Source organism: Nuphar pumila, chromosome 1 (assembly GCF_984573655.1).
Source record: "Nuphar pumila chromosome 1, dmNupPumi1.hap1.1, whole genome shotgun sequence".
In the NCBI taxonomy this organism is placed as follows: domain Eukaryota; kingdom Viridiplantae; phylum Streptophyta; class Magnoliopsida; order Nymphaeales; family Nymphaeaceae; genus Nuphar; species Nuphar pumila.
In genome coordinates this window covers 8,378,879-8,399,251 of record NC_143249.1, presented here as the reverse complement: position 1 = coordinate 8,399,251, position 20,373 = coordinate 8,378,879, and the positions used below count along the sequence as shown (strand labels likewise).

Sequence of the window (20,373 nt, the reverse complement as noted above, 5' to 3'; positions counted from 1 at the left end):
GGGGATTATTGCCCAACTTTTTTATTGTTTATGAAACTTATGAGTGCATTTGCACATTTGTAATTTCCTGATTTGTGCTTTTGAGCACAAGTGTTCCAAGTGTTCTTGGTGTGTGTATGTTCATACATTTATATCGTTCCATCGATTATAGTATCTTGTTTCATGCTTTTGTCCACAAGTGTTACAAGTGTTCTTGTTGTGCGTATGTGCACATATTTATTTTCAAAATATTGTCCAAGGTTTTATTTATATGTTTGTCATTACAAGTTTTATTGCCTCAAAAGTCTTCTCCTCTTATACCTCTTATCTAAGTGTCATCATATGTAGACAAGACATTTTATTACACCATTGTGTGTTGGTAGCCCTTTGTTGGCTTTGTTCTCTTGGTCTAGTAGTTGAACACACTTGTCTTGAGTGTTATTATATGTAGACAAGGTACGTTGATTCACACCATGGTGTGTGATTTTAGTTCATGTTGGCATTTGTGTCCTTATTCTAGTCGCTGAGATGTATGCCCATGGTCATTTTATGTAGACAAGAGATGTATTGTGTTTTAGCCCATGGTTGGCTTGATACTCTTGTTCTAGTAGCTGAACATACTTGGTCTTGAGTGTATTTTTACGTAGACAAGAGATGTGTTTGGTCCATGTTGGCGTGTATTCTCTTGTTCTTATTGTTAATGCACTCATTTCAAGTATTATTACATGTAGACAAGAGGTTCTTTTACACACCGTTGTGTGTGTCCTTGGCCTTTAATGGCATTATATTTATGTTCTTGATCTAGTAGCTTATACACTTGATTTGTGGGTTTTTGAGGACTAATGAGGTAGTTGATTGTAATGGATGAATTATTGTTGAAATTTGTGAAATTTTCATTCATATTTTGTCTTGTGAATCATATCATTAATATGCATATTTTAAAATCAAATTGATTTTTTGGTCACCTTTTATATTTGATATGCAAAATGAGTTTTTGTAATTGCAATCATTTGAGTGAGATGTTCCTAAATGTGTAAGGTTCTCTACTCAAATAACTCTCATTATTTTGCCTCTTAAGTGGACTTAAAACCTTTTCAACTCTTGTGTTTTATACTCTTTTGAGCATTTTCCTCTTGAAATCGCTTTCAAAGGTCTTGCTAAAATCAATAACACTTGTTTTTCTATCTTATCGGCTCATATAATTACTTGACTAAAGTATGATTGGAGCATGATCATTAATGACTCTTTTAGGTGTTGATTCATTTCATGATATTATATGCATATGCTCATTATGGCATTTTGGCCCTCATTCAATAAATTATATGCAACTTATGCCTCTTCGTAGGCTTCTTGTGGTGTCCCTTGTGGACCATTATGTTATTCCTCGTTATGAGGTTATGTTTGTCCAATGTTGGACTTTATGAATGCATTATGCATTCTTGTAATTTGTTTCCGCTCCCTCTTCAACATGGTATATGATTATGAAAAATTGGTTTTCTAAAATCACTTTGCATACATAAGTAATTATCTTGTTCCATCAAATCTTGTGATGAATTATGCATAGAATATCTTTTTGCACCATTACTTTTGGATGAATTATATGATATGATTTTTTGGTTAATTCATCTTTCATGGGTTGAGATCAATAAATATATTATTTTTATTCCTTGTTTTTTTGCCCTTTAGTGGGTGTTTGTGAGCGAACCCGGGTGTTTGTGAGCGAACCCATTTGTGGTTCTTTGTGTGTTCATTTTGGTATTTTGGTCGAACTCTTTTTAGTGTTCACTTTTGGTGATTTAGTGAATATCGGAGAAACTCATTTCTTTTATGGTATCAGAGCTTGGTGATCAAGCTGAAATTGTTTCCGGTATATTGGGAAGCACATCACTCCAAATTTGAAAGTGTTGATGCTCTCTTGCAATCTCTATTCAAAGTACTCGTGATTGGTAGTGTTTGCCTGGTGGTAGAGTACTCGTGACTTTTACCTTTACTCTTGTTCTTTTTCTCTTTGTTTGGTGGTGGAGTGCTCGTGACTTTTACATTTACTCTTGTTTTTTCTCTCTTCTTTCTCTACTTCTCTCTATTTTTTCTTTTTTTATACCCTTGTAAAAATGGATGACAACGAAAATGTCACCATAAAACCCATTAAGCTCAATAATTCAAACTATGTAACATTGGCTTCAATTATGAAGCACATCATATGGGGAAAAAGGTTGTGGGGATTAGTAGATGGGACTCATTTAGAACCCAAGCTAATCCTCACCAAAGTAGGAGAGAAAGAGGTGTCTCTTACGGAGAGAAAAAAATAAGGCAATCACCACTTACGAGAAGAAGTGGAAGGAATGGAGAATGGGGCATGCCAAGATTATGTCTTGGCTAATTAGCAGTGTAGACATTAAGAAGTGTTCTAGTCTGGATACATTCGAACATGCAAACGATGCATGAGATTACCTTAAAAGAATTTATTCTCTTAAAGATATTGCATATGTGTGCAACTTGCAAGACAAGATACAAAATATGACTCAAGAAGACGAGTATTAGAGAATACTATAATGGATTGTCCGAATTATGGGAAGAGATGGCTCTTCTTAAACCAAAGTGGCATTATTTTGAAGATATTGAACTCTGCCAAAATCAAATAAACGTAAAGCATTTTTATCAATTTATCAATAGTTTGAGATCGGATTTTGAATCTACTAAATATGCTCTTCTTTATCGAGGGAAAGTTCCCTCAATAGAAGACACCATAGAAGAATTGAGTATGGAAGAAAATAGGCTTAAAGAGCGAATCAATAATAGTGATAATGACTCGGTTCTACCCGTATCTATACCGACTATGTCCGTACCTACAAGCCACTACATTATGGGAGGCCAAATGATGAACATTATGGAAAGCAAGACAATGAATATGAGAGAAAGAAAGTTATTTGATACTATTGTCGTGAACCAAGACATGTGAAAACATATTGTCCTAAATTGAAGAAACCTTATAAGAACAAGGTTGCCTTTGTTAGACTTTCACAAGAGTCAAGTGATACAAGAATCTCACAAGATTCATCCATTAGAAATATGTCCTTGACACAATTAGTGGAAGTTCTTCAACCTCTAATCAAAGGAGTATCCTCATCACCTGGAGCTGCGATTTCTTCCTACAACTTCTCTAATCCCGATAAATCTCTTTGGCTTTTTTACTTAGGTGCTTCTTTTCATATGACACCAAATGGTGATATGTTATCCGAATGTCATAATTCAAGTGGGTCAAATGTATTTGATGCTCATGGAACATCTCTTGAGATAAAAGGAATAGGAATTTTGAAAACGTTTCTCAAAACTCAAAAAGATTTTTTATTTCAAAAATTAAATATATTTCTAAATTAAATTTAAATCTTTTATCTGTTTCTCAATTATCTGACCATGGGTATAATGTTTCCTTCTCCTCTCATGGTTTCGAGTGCAAGATCGCCAGTCAGAGAAGTTGATTGAAGGACATAGAGAAGGAGGCTTGTACTACATGGATTTTTTGGAAATACCCCATAATACATTTTGTTGCAATGTTTATAAATTAGATTTGGATTTGTGGCATAAGAGGCTTGACCACCCTATTATATCCAAAATTCAGTTTTTTCCAAAGATGATTTTTTTTGTAATTCTGAAAATTTTACATGTAAAAATTGTATTCTTGGTAAAATGAAGAGATTATCATTTCAAGAAAGAACATTTGTTTCTTCCCGACCACTTGAGTTAATATATTAGGATGTTTGGGGCCCAACACCTATTTCATCTAACGGTGGTTTTGTGTATTATATAATTTTTTTAGATGATTTCATGAGACACTTGGATTTATTTTCTTAAACACAAATATAAAGTTTTTTCACATTTTCAAATATTTCACAATTTGGTTAAAAACCAATTCAAGAATGATATTTTCATCTTTCATACCGATTCAAGGAGAGAGTTTTTATCAAAAGAATTTAAAGACTAAATAAACTTAAATGGTATGACACATAAAAAAATCTTGTCCTTATACACCTCAACAAAATAGTTTGGCCGAAAGAAGCAATAGGCATATTATAGAAACAACAAGAACTTGGCTTATTACAAACCAAGCACCCAAAGAATTTTGGGCTGAAGCCACACTGATTGTGGTCTATCTAATTAATAGAATGCCATCTTCTTTGAAAAATGTATTCTCTATTGAAAAACTTTTTAAACAAATTCCAGATTACTCTAAATTGAGTCTTTGGGTGTAAATGTTTTGTTTTTACAGATAAAAATGACAAACTCTCTCCCCGTGCTATTCCGTGTCTTTTTTTAGGGTATGCAAATAATCAAAAATGCTATAAATGCTTTGATGTTAAAAATAAAAGGTTATATGTTTCAAGAAATGTGCCTTTTTTAGAAAAAGAATGTTTTTTTGAAATTGAGAAAACTAAGAAAATAACTGAGCATTTTTTTATGGGTCTAATTCTAAAGATTGGTGATTGTGATATTGATGAAGATCAGGAGGTTAGTGAAGAAAAATCTCATGATATGAGTGAATAATCATTTCATTAGGATCAAGGTTGTATCCAATATTCCAGGCGTAGTAATTTTGAACATCCATGTGCTCTTAAAAAATATACCAATGATGAAAAACACGTAGAAACACAAACTAGAAGATCGTCTAGAGTATCAAAATCCTCTGGGAAATTTGTATCTTATAAGTCCTTTTCACTTAAGTATCAAGCCTACGTTGCGTTGATACATTCTTATATAGAACCCTCCAATTATGTTGAACCAAAGGACCATCCTGAAGGCGTAGAAGCAATGAAGGTAGAATTAAAAGATTTAGAAAGGGCAAATACTTGAACTGTCCAAGATATACACCCAGGAAAGAAACCTATAGGTTATTGATGGGTATATAAGATTAAAACCGAGACTGACGAAACTCTGCAAATGTACAAAGTCAGATTAGTTGCTAAGAGATACTCTCAAGAGTATGGAATAGATTATGAGAAAACCTTAGTACTAGTTGCACGAATGACCATTGTTAGGACCTAAGTCACACTGACTCGGCTTTAAGGTCGACGCACCTGCGTCGACACGCCCCGACACGGGTGCGGCTTCGGACATGGTCAACGCACTTGGGCCGAGTCCGTTCACGTTTTGGACTCGATCAACTTTGACCGAGTCTATATTCATCTATTTTTAAAAATTAATTTGGACTTGGGTCGGGTCGGGTCCAGATTCGAACCCGACCCGGATCTGAAACAGTCGAGGGGTTGGGGCTCGACCCTTAAGAGGCGCAGGGGGGGGGGGGGGGGAATACCCCCTTCCCCCCAAATTCTTTTTACAGAATTCTAGGGTTAGGTCCTCTCTCATCCGAGCACCGGCATGCCACGGCGACCCTCCCTTTTCTCTCCCGTTTCCTAGCCACCCGGCGCCGGTAGCCCCCAACGCTCGACTCTCCCTCCCGCTCATCATATTCCGGCAGCCGACGCCAACACCCCCCATACGCCATCTCCCAACGCCGGCAATGTTAAAATGTATCCATCAATTGTTGTAATTACATATATTTTATATATATAAAAGATGATACATATACATATATGGTATATATGTATATGTATCCTCCTATTTATATATATAAAATATATATTTTCCTTTTGTTTAGCCATAGGGGTATTTTAGTCTTTTCCTCTGTTTTACGCACATTCACTTTATGAATGTGATTGTAATTTATTTTATTTTTCTTTTTCTTTTATTTTTTATTTTTTTTTTCTCAAGTACCAAAAGGTACCTTGGGGGACCCACTCAAATAGACGTTGGGCCCCTTCCAAAGGTCACATTTGTGACCGTTGGAGGGGCTCCAACGTCTATGAGTGGAGCCCCTCCAAGGCTCCTTTTTGTTGTTATAAATAGGGGCTCTCCCCTTTGTATTTCTTACTTCTTGAGGGAGCTTATGCTCCATTGTAATGGGGTTTTTACCCCTTGTGCATTGTTTCTTCAATGATATGCAACTTATGACTTTATGTCATATTTTTCCCTTTTTATGGGTTTTATGGGTTAGCACATTATGTGCTTGTGTTGTTTCCCTTTAATGGGTATATTTGCACTTCACATGCATAAGTATGGGTTCATTATTGAACCCAATGTATTCCAACTCACTTTCTAACATGGTATCAGAGCAAGGTTGAGATCGAGTTGCTCTTTGGTGCATCGGGAAGCGTGGTATTCAAGAATTTGTTAAAGAAAAATGGTGAAGTATTCGTTTCTCTCTATTGTCTTTCTTATAGTTATTCGATATGCATTCTATTTCTTTGAGTATTGTATGAAGAATGTAATATGTTCTTTTCTTTATGTGTGCTTTTTGTCATTATGTCTTTTTTGAGTTACTTGCTACTCCATTGAATCGTTTTCGTATGTTTTTCTTTGAAAAACTTTAAATGATAACTTGTTTGGCAAAAAATTAGATATATGATTGCTCAAAACTTGCTTTAATGGGTCGGTAAAAATTTATGACCGTTGGAACTTTGAATTTACATTTTAAACCTAACCTTGTTTATGAAAATACCTTTATATGAATGTTTAGTCTTTAAAGAAAGGTATGTTAAGATTAAAATGTTTGTGAAATGTAGTTTTTTGAAAAATGGTTGGCATATATGAAAAATTCCATATTATGTGTCCGTTTTATATGAGCAACATTTAATTAAGAAAGTTTTTTTTTATAATACCGGTTGAATTAAGTTTTAAAATGGTCTTATGGAATATGGTGATTTTCTTTTCATCTTTACACTCTTAAGGATGTTTTCAACATTTAGAGAGTTCTCTCTCTTTTCAATAAGAGACATTTATATTTTTATGTTGTGATTGTCTCTTGCGGGTTTTGGTGTTTGCCCTTTTGTTTGTTCATTAGTGAATGTTGTAAGTGCTTAATGCACTCTTTTGCTTTTCCGCATATTTCATTACAAAAGTTATGGTCTTCACTAATGTTTATTGTGTACTTATTTCATTAGGAGTAGGTAATAATCTATTAAGTCATGTTTTTTGATAAAACTTAAGAGTGTTAAATTTTTCCTCAATAAATGTTTACTTTTTATTTAAGCCATAGTACAATCTTATTTATCATAAGGTTTTGTTAATGAATCTATTTTGTTGGGATTTCTTCCACTTTAATGGAGTTTTCTCCTTCTTTGGGAGTTGTATATGTTTTTTGTTCAAACTCTCCTTAAGGAGCCTTTCGGTCTTTATAATCGTCTTGTGAGTATATACTCTTTTATGAAGATTTCATGATTGTTTATCATTTTTAAGTTGCAATAGTAGATTTCATAAGTTTTTCGAACTTCACCATCTTTATGAATGCCTATATTGGCCTAAGTTTGTTATTCACCAACTTCACCGTTTAATTGCACCTTATGTCTTTCATAGTTAAGGCTTGTTTGTTCCAAATCGGTTCATACACATGATGTTGCTTAATATTTCATGTTATGTTGCATAGTAAGCCTTTTTTGGTGTACAAGACTTCTTTTGAAGATTAAGCATAATTCGTGTTTATGCAAAATTGTTTTGATGGATTATATTGGACCTTTGATTCAATTTGTTAATCGGTCCTCTTTGTAAAAACTTTTATTTGGAAAATGATTCCTTATGTGTTTATTGCCCTTTTGTGGCATTTATGTTTGTCCATCACATGTTATTTAATGCATCATTTATTTGGCCTTAGTATTGTTATATTAGAGATGTTTGTCGAGGTGAGTTATGGGCACCTCGTGTTGTATCATTTTTAGATTGTCCACCTTCCATATTATAGATGGTTGTTAAGGTGAGTTATGGGCACCTTGGGACTCTAAAATGATTTGTTATTTGATCTCTAATTATGAGTGTGTCACTCATTTTTTCTCTTGTGCCATTGATATTATGGATGCTTCTACGTAAATGTGATAGACATATGGTATTTGAAACCTTAAATGTTTTAAGGTACATTTAAAATCAAGATGTTTCGGGATTATAACCCAACCTTTTATTTGTTTATGAATCTTATGAGTGCATTTGCACATTTATGATTCCGTATGTTGTGCTCGTTGTGCACATGTGTTCTTGTGTTTTTTCACAAGTGATTCTTGGTGTGTATGTTCACACATTTGTTCTAAAGAATATTATTTTATCGGTTGTAGTATCTTGTTGAAGATACGTTTTACTTGCATTTATTCCAAAATGTTAAGTATTCTTTTTTAAAAAAGGAATATTGTTTCATTCGAGGTTTATTTTCATTACAAGTTTATTGCCTCAAAAGTCTTTTCCTTTTATGCCCATTATCTAAGTGTCATCATATGTAGACAAGAATTTTATTACACCTTCGTGTGTTTTTAGCCCTTTGTTGGCTTTTGCTCTCTTGGTCTAGTAGCTGAACATACTTGTCTTGAGTGATCTTATATGTAGACAAGACACGTTGATTCACACCATTGTGTGTGATCTTAGTCCATGTTGGCGTTTGTGTTCTTGTTCTAGTCGCTTAGATGTATGCCCATGGTTGGCTTATTTCACTCATTTCAAGTGTCATCTTATGTAGACAAGAGATGTATTATGTTTTAGCCCATGGTTGGCTTATTACTCTTGTTCTAGTAGCTGAACATACTTGGTTTTAAGTGTATTTTTACGTAGACAAGAGATACTTTTTAGTCCATGTTGGCATGTATTCTCTTGCTCTTGTCGTAGATGCACTTATTTCAAGTATTATTATATGTAGACAAGAGGTTTGTTTACACACATTTGTGTGTGTCTTTGGCCTTTAATGGCTTTATATTCTTGATCTAGTAGCTTATACACTTGATTTATGGGTTTTGGAGGACTAATGAGGAAGTTGTTTGTAATGAATAACTATTATTGAAATTTGCAAAATTCCATTCATGACTTGTATTTTTCAAGTAAATCATCCTTTTGATATGCATATCAAGTTGATTTTTTAGCATTTAATCTATATATTAAGTGCTTATGGTTTTTGCCACCCTTATATGTAAAATGTTTTTTTTTTCAATTAAGTGTGACTTTCATAAATGTTTTTAAAAACCTTGTGAACTCTTGGGTTTATTTTACCTAAAGTATGCTTGGAGACTTCGTATCTCTTATTTGGAACTTCACTACATATTTGAAGCATGTTTTAGTTCTTTGAGTATTAATTCATATAATGATTCGTATATGCATATGCTCTTTATGGCCTTTTTTGGGCTCTCATTCAATAAAGCATATGTATGTTATGTCTCTTCGTAGGCTTCTTGTGGTATCCCTTAGTGGATCATTTTGTTATTCCCCATTATGGGGTTATATTTGTCCAATGGTGGACCTTATGAATGCATTATGCATTCTTGCAATTTTTTGCATAATTTGCTTCCGCTCATTTTTGTTTTAACATAATGTATGATTTAGAAACTTTGGTTTTCTAAATTTTTCGTTTCATACTAAAGTAACTATCATATTATGCATAAATTTTGCACCTTGTTAGGAATGTTCCTTTTTGAGTAAAGTGCAAAGATATTGTTTACTTGTTCTTTGTTGTTTTCTTTTCTCAGGATCTTGGAGATAAGACAAAGGGAAGTACCCTGGATGGTTCGGAAAATGGGTTCATCATTTGAAGACAATTGGAGGAAGGCTATTTCAAGTTTCATTGCATCATTGCCGAAGCCTCTTGGAGTCGCCGAAGCCTCGTGGAGTTTTGCCCTTTTTTCAATCTTTTCGTTTCCCTGCAAAGCTTGAGGAGGTGTGTTAAAATGTATCCATCAATTGTTGTAATTAGATATATTTTATATATATAAAAGATGATACATATACATATATGGTATATATGTATATGTATCCTCCTATTTATATATATAAAATATATATTTTCCTTTTGTTTAGCCATAGGGGTATTTTAGTCTTTTCCTCTGTTTTACGCACATTCACTTTATGAATGTGATTGTAATTTATTTTATTTTTCTTTTTCTTTTATTTTTATTTCTTTTTTCTCAAGTACCAAAAGGTACCTTGGGGGACCCACTCAAATAGACGTTGGGCCCCTTCCAACGGTCACAGGGGCTCCAACGTCTATGAGTGGAGCCCCTCCAAGGCTCCTTTTTGTTGTTATAAATAGGGGCTCTCCCCTTTGTATTTCTTACTTCTTGAGGGAGCTTATGCTCCATTGTAATGGGGTTTTTACCCCTTGTGCATTGTTTCTTCAATGATATGCAACTTATGACTTTATGTCATATTTTTCCCTTTTTATGGGTTTTATGGGTTAGCACATTATGTGCTTGTGTTGTTTCCCTTTAATGGGTATATTTGCACTTCACATGCATAAGTATGGGTTCATTATTGAACCCAATGTATTCCAACTCACTTTCTAACAGGCGACTCCCCTTTTTCCGACCACCTCTCAGGTAATATCTCTCTCTCCCTCTCGTTGTCTTCTTCTCCCTGTTTGCGCAGAGGAGGGGCCGAGCCCCTCCCTGCCATCCTGTTTTCGCAGGGGAGGGGCCGAGCCCCTCCCCGATGCCCCATTTTTGCAGGGGAGGGGCTGAGCCCCCCTCTCTGCTGCCCTGTTTCCATAGGGGAGGGGTCGAGCCCCTCCCTGCCTCCCCGTTCCTTCTGTACGCAGGGGAGGGGCCAAGACCTCCCCTCTACGTCACTTCCCCCTCCCCTCTTCGTCCTCTCCTTCATTGCCAGCTGGCAGGGGCTCGACCCCCCCTTTCCTGCACCCTTTGCTCGTAAAGGAGGGGTTCTGCGCCTCTTATTCCGTAGTGGAGGGGCTCGACCCCTCATGTTCGGCAAGGGGCTTCGCCTCCCCTTGCTGCTAGTTTGCCCATCATGGCAGGGGCATCGCCCCTGCCACACGTGGGTCTTCGGCATGGGCGATGCCCTCTGCCGATTGGGGTTTTTTAGCAGGGGCGATGCCCCTGCCCCTGAGCACCCTTAGGTAGGCAGGGGCCTCATTCCTGCCTCTTCTCCCTGTCACAGGCAAGCAGGGCAAGGCCCTGCCTCCCTGCATCTCATCCAGTAGAGGCTTCGCCCCTGCCGCTCAATTTTTCCAGCATTGGCAGAAGCGATGCCCCTGCTAGTCTCTCTCTCTCTCTCTCTCTCTCTCTCTCTCTCTCTCTCTCTCTCTCTCTCTCTCTCTCGCAGCGCAGGCAGGCGCAAAGGGCCCCTGCCCCTTCCTACTTTTTCGATTTTGTATTCAGTTTTCATTTTCACTTTTCTTTTCAGTTTTCACTTTTCAGATATAATGGCAAGTTCTAGTGGCAGTGTCAATACAGTTGGTTCAAGTTCTAACTCTGAATTAAAAAAATTTCAACCACTTTGGAGGCTTGTGACAAAAGGGATAAAAGCTAGTGGTGGTGGTGGGAATATGCAGTTTCATTGTAATCTATGGACGATTGTTTTCACGGGTTCTTATACGCGTGTAAAAGCACATCTTTTGCATATTCGTGGTCAAGGAATTAGGCCATGTTCTGGGGTTGACAAAGACATGTTAAAGCAATTAAAGAAAGAACAATAGGAAACTGAGAAGAAGAAAATTGCAGAGATGAGAAGCGATTCGATTAATCTGCCTTTTGCTATTGCTAGTGATAAACAAGAAGAGCTTTTGAAGAAAAGAAAGATGGACGGCAATAAAACAATACAAGAATCATTCAAAAACATGGCAAGAGCAGAAATTGATAAAAAGATTGGTTGATTCTTTTACTCAAGCTCAATTCATTTTAATGTAGCTAGAAGTCCATACTGGAAAGATATGATTATATCTTTGGCTAATTGTAATTTGAATGGTTATGTGCCTCCTAGTTCAGAAAAACTAAGAACAGTCGTTCATGCAGAGGAAAAAAATAGAATTAAAGACTTGTTAGAGACCCAAAAATTTGCATGCAAACGACATGAAGTGTCTATTGTTTCTGATTGGTGGACTGATATACAAATGCGACCCCTGATAAACTTCATTCTTACTCACTTAATGGGCCAATTTTTTGAAGACTGTTGACGCATCTGGGGAGTATAAAGATGTTGAATATTTAAAGAGATTATTTGTTGAAGTGATAAAAGAAGTGGGTGAAGAAAGTGTGGTGAAAATCATTACTGACAATACTCTAGCTTGTAGATTTAATAGGCATTCTGATCTCAAGTTACTGAAAGTTACTGAAACTCGTTTTGCTTTTCTCATTGTTATGATGAAAAGAATTAAGCAACTCAAGAATGCATTGATGATGATGGTGGCTGATAAAGATTGGGATTTTTATCATACTGAAGATGATGTTAAGGCTCAAGCTATCAAAAAATGCATCTGTGATGATTTTTTGTGAAATAAAATTACATATTTTGTTGAATTTACAGAGCCTATTTGAGAAATGTTGAAAAAAAGTTCAATGTATTATTTTTAAACAAAAGAAGAAAGATGTTGCACTTGATGATTCAGAATTTTACAATCGTGTACATTCAGTTTTAGTGAGAAGATGGGATAAAAGCAATACACATTTACATTGCATGGCACACTCTCTCAATCCAAAATATTATGCAAAAAAATGGTTGACAGCAGGTGTTGGTCGTGTTTCTCCAAATGAAGATCCTGAGATATTAAAGAATAGAATGATATGTTTGGGAAGACTTTTTAATGATCTTCACATGTTTAAGGTTATAAATAGTGATTTTGAAAAGTTCTCTACTGGGAGTTTTGATTCTTTAGCAAAACTCGTGGCAAGGGACGAGGAAGATCTCCTTAATTGGTGGGAAACATATGGATCAGAGACACCAAAATCTGCAACGTCTTGCAATAAAGTTATCCCAACCTGCTACATCATCGTGTTGTGAAAGAAATTGGAATACATATGCTCAAATTCACAGCATTAAAAGAAACAAACTCACTAGTAAAAGAGCAGAGGATTTGGTTTATGTTCACTCTAATCTACGATTAATTTATCGTCGCACCAAAGATGAGTATAAGTACTTTTTTTTTCTTTTGTATTTAAAGTTCGTATTTAAATATTTGTATTCAAAGTTTGAAGTTAGATACTAAGTTAGTCATATTTGATGCAGTTGTGGACCATCCAAGTATTGGGATGTAAATCCAGAAGATTTTAACTTGGAAGGAGAACGTGATTTGCATACTCTCAACATGGACTACCTCGATCTTGTTCTTCCCTCTAATTCAGACGATGAGGCAGATTTATGATAAGTTTTATTGTGATCATACTCACAAGCTTTTTATGTGTTATATTTGGTAAGTTTGTGTTGTTACTTCAATAGAATTACTTTTTTATTTTTGCTTTAAAATTTACAATCTTATTATTAATTTATTGTTATAGATATAATTATATATATATATATATATATTTAAAATATATATATAGCTGAGTCCCCGTGTCCAAAAATTTTGAAATTGTGTTGCACCCGTGTCGCACCCGTACCCGCACCCATATGACATAGGTTAGGACCTTAATAGCTCCTGCCTCTTTAAAGAAATGACTTATATATCAATTGGATGTTAAGAATGCATTTCTTAATAGAAATTTGATTGAATAAGTGTATATAGAAACACTGCCTGGTATAGTTATTCATAAAGGAAATGCTTTGCGTTTAGATAAAACCCTATATGGTCTTAAACAAGTACCAAAGGCTTTGTATGACATGTTTAGTCAAGTTATGCTTTATGTATTTCAATCTTATCTGACTGACACAACTTTGTTTGTTAAGATTTTTGATGCAAGTAATATTATTCTTCTTCTCTACGTGAATGATATGATCATCATAGAAAGTGATAAACAAGGAGTTGAACACATTAAAGGGCTTTTCAAAATACATTTTGAAATGATTGATTTAGAGTTTTAAAAATACTTTCTTGGTATAAAAGTTTATTCTTCTAGAGATTATTTGTTGACTTAATCTAAATTTGCTCTAGATATTGTTGTCACATCTGGTATCTCAGATGAGAAAAAGGTTAACACTCATGAAGTTGTTAATGTTAAAATGAAGATTGATGATAGGGAATTACTCGAAAACCCAACAACTTACAGACAACTTATTGGGGCATTGTTGCATCTCTCAATTACAAGGTCGGGTGTTGCACATGCAATTCACACAGTCAGCCAGTTTCAGCATGCTTCCACCATTGTTCATATGGGACCAATCTTGCGTATTATTATATATATCAAAAATTCTATTTTTTGAGAACTTTTCTTGCCAGCTTCTTCCTCCTTAGATTTACTTTGTTATAATGATGCTGACAACACTGGGGATGTGATCCAAATAACCGACACTTAACCACTAGTTTTTGTATGCTTTTATGTGACGCATTGATTTTATGAAGGTGCAAGAAGAAGTAGAAAGTTTATCTCTCTTCAACTGAAGCAGAATATCGAGTTATACGGAGGTGGTCTGGCTAAGGAGATTGCTGGCGGACATGGGCGTTCAAAGTACAAGAGCATCATGACTATGTTGTGACAACAAAAGTTTGCATCTACATTGCCAGCAATCGGACCTTTCACGAATGAACCAAACACATTGAGATAGACTGCTACTATGTATGAGAAGAATACCTACATAGCACTATTAATCTTCCTTACGTTACTTCAAAATATCAATTGGGGGACTTTACCAAACCTCTCACTGCTCCTAGATTTCACTTTCTCTTAGACAAACTTTCAGTTATTCAACTGTAACTTTGAGGGGGAGTGTTAAAAATGCAAATGTATATATATATATATATATATATATATATATATATATATGTGTGTGTGTGTGTGTTAGGTTAGTATCTAACTAGTAAATATTAACTAGGTTAGTTTCTTTTTTACCTTTTTCTTTTTACTGTTTTTGTTATTTTCAATGTAGAGACATTGGAGAGAGAGCCCAACGGCTCTATTGGAGCCGTTGGAACCTCTCCCAAAGTCTCGCTTAGAGACTCTTGTGTATGTATAAATAGGGGTGAAACCCCCTCTCAAATGCATTGTTCTTTCATGGGTTGAGAATAATAAATATATTATTTTTATTCCTTGTTTTTTTGCCCTTTAGTGGGCGTTTGTGAGTGAACCCGTTTGTGGTTCTTTGTGTGTTCCTTTTGGTATTTTGGTGAAACTCTTTTGAGTGTCCACTTTTAGTGATTTAGTGAATATTGTCGGAGGAACTCATTTCCTTTCACCATCAACAAATTTAATTAAATCATGGTTGATCATCATAGATTCAATTTGTGATAGCCACAATAGGTAATTATTAAGATCAAGTTTTATCGAGACCAAGCTCAAAAAGGTGTTCCACTGAATCGCGGCATTAGGAACAAGAGAAGAACTCATTCTGACCAAAATCACACGCACCAACACAACAGGGATCAACAAACCTCTTAACCGACCCCTACTCACTTAATGCAAGAACGAATTTAGAACCAACAAGCTTACCTCACGATTCCACATCAACTGACAACCGACTTTTAAATTCGCCTTGTCCGACAATACTCAACCAACAACTCCAATCGGTCTTGCACTCTGACTGAATATGATAGCTAGGGACGACTTCTAGGCTCAAACGATCATGGATTTGATACCATGAAAACAATATGGATCTAACATTGGATCAGATCTGATCAAGCAATATCACAAAAAGAATGGCACACGATTTTACGTGGTTCGGCGGGGCTAAGCCTACACCCACGGTTAACTCTCTCAACGATTTTCCAAGAGAGAGAGAGGTGTATATTTATATTATCTTGTTCCAAGAAATAAGGGAGGTTTCCCAACTTTGCATGGTTTCCTAATCTCATAGTAATTCTTCCAGTCTTCCTTTCCGGATACAACTCTTGCTAAATTAGACAAGATGAGACTCTTCATAACATACAAGATGAGACTCTTTATAACATGTGGACCTTCCATAACGTGCAAACCTTCCTTAATGTGAGGACCTTCCTCTTGTCAATCTGGATCAAGACTCAAGACATGTGGATCTTGTGGATCTAGATTACCTTGTTTAACATGAAGAGCACACCCAACTTTGACCATAGCCACTGATATCGCCAATATTTTGAGAACATCACGATGTTATCTGTTTTTCATCATAAGCTGAAATTATCGGCAAAATATCACCAAAAATATATATATCTTGATATTTTCCCGAGCATTTTGAAAAATATTCCTATTTTTCTATATTTTAAGCCTATGTTTTACTTTTTTTGTTTCCTTTGTATTTTAAGAACTTCTCTACTTCTTTCCTTATATTTTAGCAAGAAAAATTAATACAAAACCTTTATTTCTTATTTCTTTTATTATTCTTATACTTTTATTTTTTCAAAATTCGGAGATCTTCTTGAGAAAAAAAGACTTTTGAAAAAAAGACTTCCAGTAATACCCTTGCTGAGAAATTGCTGAGAACGATACTGGTGACTGCATGAAAAATGAAAGAAAATATCAAAAAGAGATATTAGGAGAGAATAAACTGATGAAGAAAAATGAATAGAAGAGGCACAAAGAAGAAGAGCTGAAGAGATAAGGTAGAGAATACTAGATATTTAAGCTTTAGCCAAAATTGTCAAAGTGAAAATACAACTTTGATACCATGTAAATCTGGCACCAACACCAGTAGGAGAGGACAGAGCAAGGCAGAAGCCTGGTTATGGCCTCAATCACTCTCAATAGAAAGGGACAAAGTGTAACTGTTCCACAAGTAAAATAAAATAAAGCATTATACAATATTACTTTTATAACCGATATTAATAGACTTCACGATCACATGTAAATCAGAACAAAGGTTCTGTTTTGTTATTATCTTTCTGTTTTTGTTTTTTCAGTCATCATTGTCTTTCTTCTTTCCATCAACACAAATTTTACCTCAAGTAATAGGTGCAAGAGGACTTACTTTTTTCTTTCATAGATTTCTCCATTTTCAGAGGCTTTTTGTTTGTTGCCAACTCCTTATTACCTGTAAAAACACAGGAAACACTAATAAATCTTCTAAATGCAGGTAATACCACCATGTGGGAATAAAATAGTGCAAAAAGAAAAGGAACATTGTATTTATTTTAATTCAACCGGTATACAACAATTTTAACATTCCAAATGCAAGAAATACATGTGGCAATAAAATAGTAAAACAAAACATATCACTTTAGTTCAACAAGTAAACAACAGTTTCAATGCTAATCCCAATGGTTCACATAAGTACAATCTTAGTTGTCAAAAGTGGCGCCTAGGCGAAGCCCCATCACCTGGGTGACTAGGCTTGGGCGGTGGGAACCTAATTTAGTGACTAGGCGGCGCCTAGGCTGGGACCAACTAGGTGTAATCCTAAATAGGTCTTTTTTTTTGTTGACCCATATGGGTCGTATAAAAGGGAAAAAGGGGGGCCTAATTGCCCCCTTTCCCCCCCTTTTCACACACTCTCCCTCTCTCCTCTCTCGGTTTTTGCAAGAAGAAAAAGAAGAGGAGGAGGAGGATGAGGTACAACATGCTCCTCCTCTTCTTCGTTTTCACTCTCTTTAATAACTCTTTCTCTCGTTCTCATTCTCTCTTTTTTTTGCGGCAAGAAGAAGAAGAGGAGGAGGTACGGTGTGCCTCTCTCTCTCTCTCTCTCTCTCTCTCTCTCTCTCTCTCTCTCTCTCTCTCTCTCTCTCTCTGGTTTTCTTCTTCTTTTCTCCCCCTTTTTTTCTCTTCTATTTTCTTTTTTTCTTTTTTTTTCTTCTTTCTGTTTTTCCTTCCCTTTTCCTTTTTTTTTTCTTCTTTCTGTTTTTCTATAACATCATGTTAATTTTGTTGATAAATGCATAGTTATTACTTTCTGAATTTTTATTTGTTTACGTGAATTTTTCTATAAAAATCCAAAAGCATGTTTAGTATTACTTATTATGTAATATTATATATATATATATATGTGTGTGTGTGTGTATTAACTGTGCTTCTGTGATTTTTTGTGAAATGTTGAAGTTATATTTTGCTGATTATACTCATACATTATGAGTAATTGAATATATATCTACATACAGTTATATATATGTAATTATGTATATTCTGCAATATAATCTGAATTTTTATTAGTTGAATTTTTATTTTTCTGTGAAAGCATGCATAGTTAATTTTGTTGATTTTCTTTGTCTTTTACAGTCCGAAAGCATGTTAATTTTGTTGATATGTGCATAGTTATTACTTTCTGAATTTTTATTTGTTTCTATGATTTTTCCTATAAAATCCCAAAAGCATGTTTAGTATTACTTATTATGTAATATTATATATATATATATGTGTCAATGTGTGTTTCTGTGAAAGGCTGAATTCATATTTTGCTGATTATACTGATACGTTTTGGGTAATTGAATATATATGTATTTCAGCGTATTATGTACTGCAGCATATATATTATATGTACTATTACTGTATTTCAGCATATAGATTAATATATGAGCTTATGTTATTTGTCGCTTACTCCTTTTAATTTAGCAAATTTACATGTTCTTTTTGTTTAAATTCTTTAGAACAATAATGGAAGGGCCTTCTTCTGCGAGTGCTAGCGGGTCCATTCCAAGTACGACACTTTCTTCTCATTTGTCTATTGTTTATATTATGTCTATTGTTGACTTGTTAATTCTTTTGTATACATGATTTTATTTTTTGTATATTGTTCATTCACGTTGTTAGTCGTATGGTTTGTTTATTTATTCTTTATTTTTTTAGCAGATTATTTAATATAATTTCTTTACAATGTTCGACGACATGTTATGTTTTGTCTATTGCTTATTGTTGAATGATTTTATGTTGCAAACATGTTTGTTATTAATTTTAGCAGTTTGTTAAAATATTTTGTGTATTTTTTTAATTTTTTATTTGGGGTACCGCCTAGGCCCCGCCTAATCCTTTTAGGGGCTCACCGCCTAGGCTCAGCCTAGCACCTTTGACAACTAAGATCACAATTTATAAAATCATTTAATACGTTGATAGCATTAACGCAATGCAAGGAATCCCAGAAGAAATATGTTGTGTTGCAGAAGACGGTGAACTCATTAACAGTAAGCAGAGACAACACCTAAATGCTTCAAACAGGTTGCATCTGTCTCTCCAACCAATCATACATATCTACCATAGCTCCTAAGTAGCTGACAGACCGCTTAATTCAAAAGAAGAATCATAATATACATCATTTAGAAGACTTGATGACAAGAAAACTTCTCGTTTTGGCATCACTTGGAAGACTTCGTGGTCAACTATGAAACAACTCATTGTTTCACGAAGACAACTCGATACCAAGTCTCCCGGGTACAGACAAGTCTACAAATATGCTCCAAGATCTGCCACTTTTGTTGCTTATTCTCTACAAAGCAAAAACAATGACAGAAAGTAAAGTCATATTCAATTGGGAAATGAAATAGTTCATCCACTATGTCACATGGGTGCGGGAGCGGGTGCGGGGATTCGGCACTTCCAAAAAACCCGGGTGCGGGGGTGCGGCAGGGGCAAAAATGTAAAATACAAATATATATATATATATATAGAGAGAGAGAGAGAAAAAAGGGGGTCGGGGTGAAAACTTGTTACCCACGTTCTGCTTGTTGTGTACTTTAGCTCAACGGGACAAAATTGATGAACCGAAAGGATTGGCAATCTGATCGACCCAGCCTGCTGCGTTCTGCTGACTGTCATGATTCAATCATGTCTGAAACTCCTTGGTCTTCACGAAAAAAAAATAAGTGAAAGGTTTGACGTGGTTTGTTGGAGAGAGAGTCTTCACGAGGCCTACGACACCACTGCCTAGGGTTCTTCAAATTTCATTTTATATACAGTTGCACACAGATGACAGCTAAAAGAAATTTATTGGATTTGACATGTGGAAAAGAGAGGTCTACACAAGGCTACGGCTAAAGCACCTCGTCAGGAGAAAAGTGAATACTAATAGCCACCAAGGTTCTACTCTACCACCATCATTATCATTTATTATGGAGAGAGAAAATCCTTGACGAAAAAGGATTTGGTTGGTTGAAGCATAAAAAAGACTTCAAAAGGCTCTTGAATTTTGGTTTTAATTTTTGAAGATGGATCATCTATGTCACAGGGATTCGGCTAGCAGGGTGCCGCACCCGCGTCGACGCGACTCGACGCGGGTGCGGATGCAGGTGCGGCACCGGGTGCGGTCAACCCGATCCTGGGTGCGTTGACCGCACCCAGGATCATTTAGGTCCATGGGCAGCTGTCTGTCAGGGCTGCGAATTTTTTAAAAAAAAAAATCTGCTGACAGGCAGCAGTTGTCAACTGTTGTCTGTCAGCTGCTGACAGCAGCTGTCAGCAGAAAGGAAACCCCCGACCCCCTTTATATATATATATATATATATATATATATATATATATATATATATATATATATATATATATATATATATATATATTTTACATTTTTGCCCCTGCCGCACCCCCGCACCCGGGTTTTTTGGAA

At 35.4% G+C, this 20,373-nt stretch overlaps 1 protein-coding gene across 2 annotated transcripts in view; it reads right to left on the bottom strand.

Annotated features, from left to right (window-relative positions):
• LOC149847877 (uncharacterized) overlaps positions 1 to 20,373 on the bottom strand; it is a 46,630-nt gene that overhangs the window by 10,124 nt on the left and 16,133 nt on the right. For both annotated transcript variants that reach the window (XM_090006614.1, XM_090006687.1), the window contains exon 4: positions 16,816 to 16,878. In XM_090006614.1, the coding sequence (XP_089862740.1) occupies positions 16,816 to 16,878 (63 nt within the window). The remainder of the gene's footprint in view (positions 1 to 16,815; positions 16,879 to 20,373) is intronic.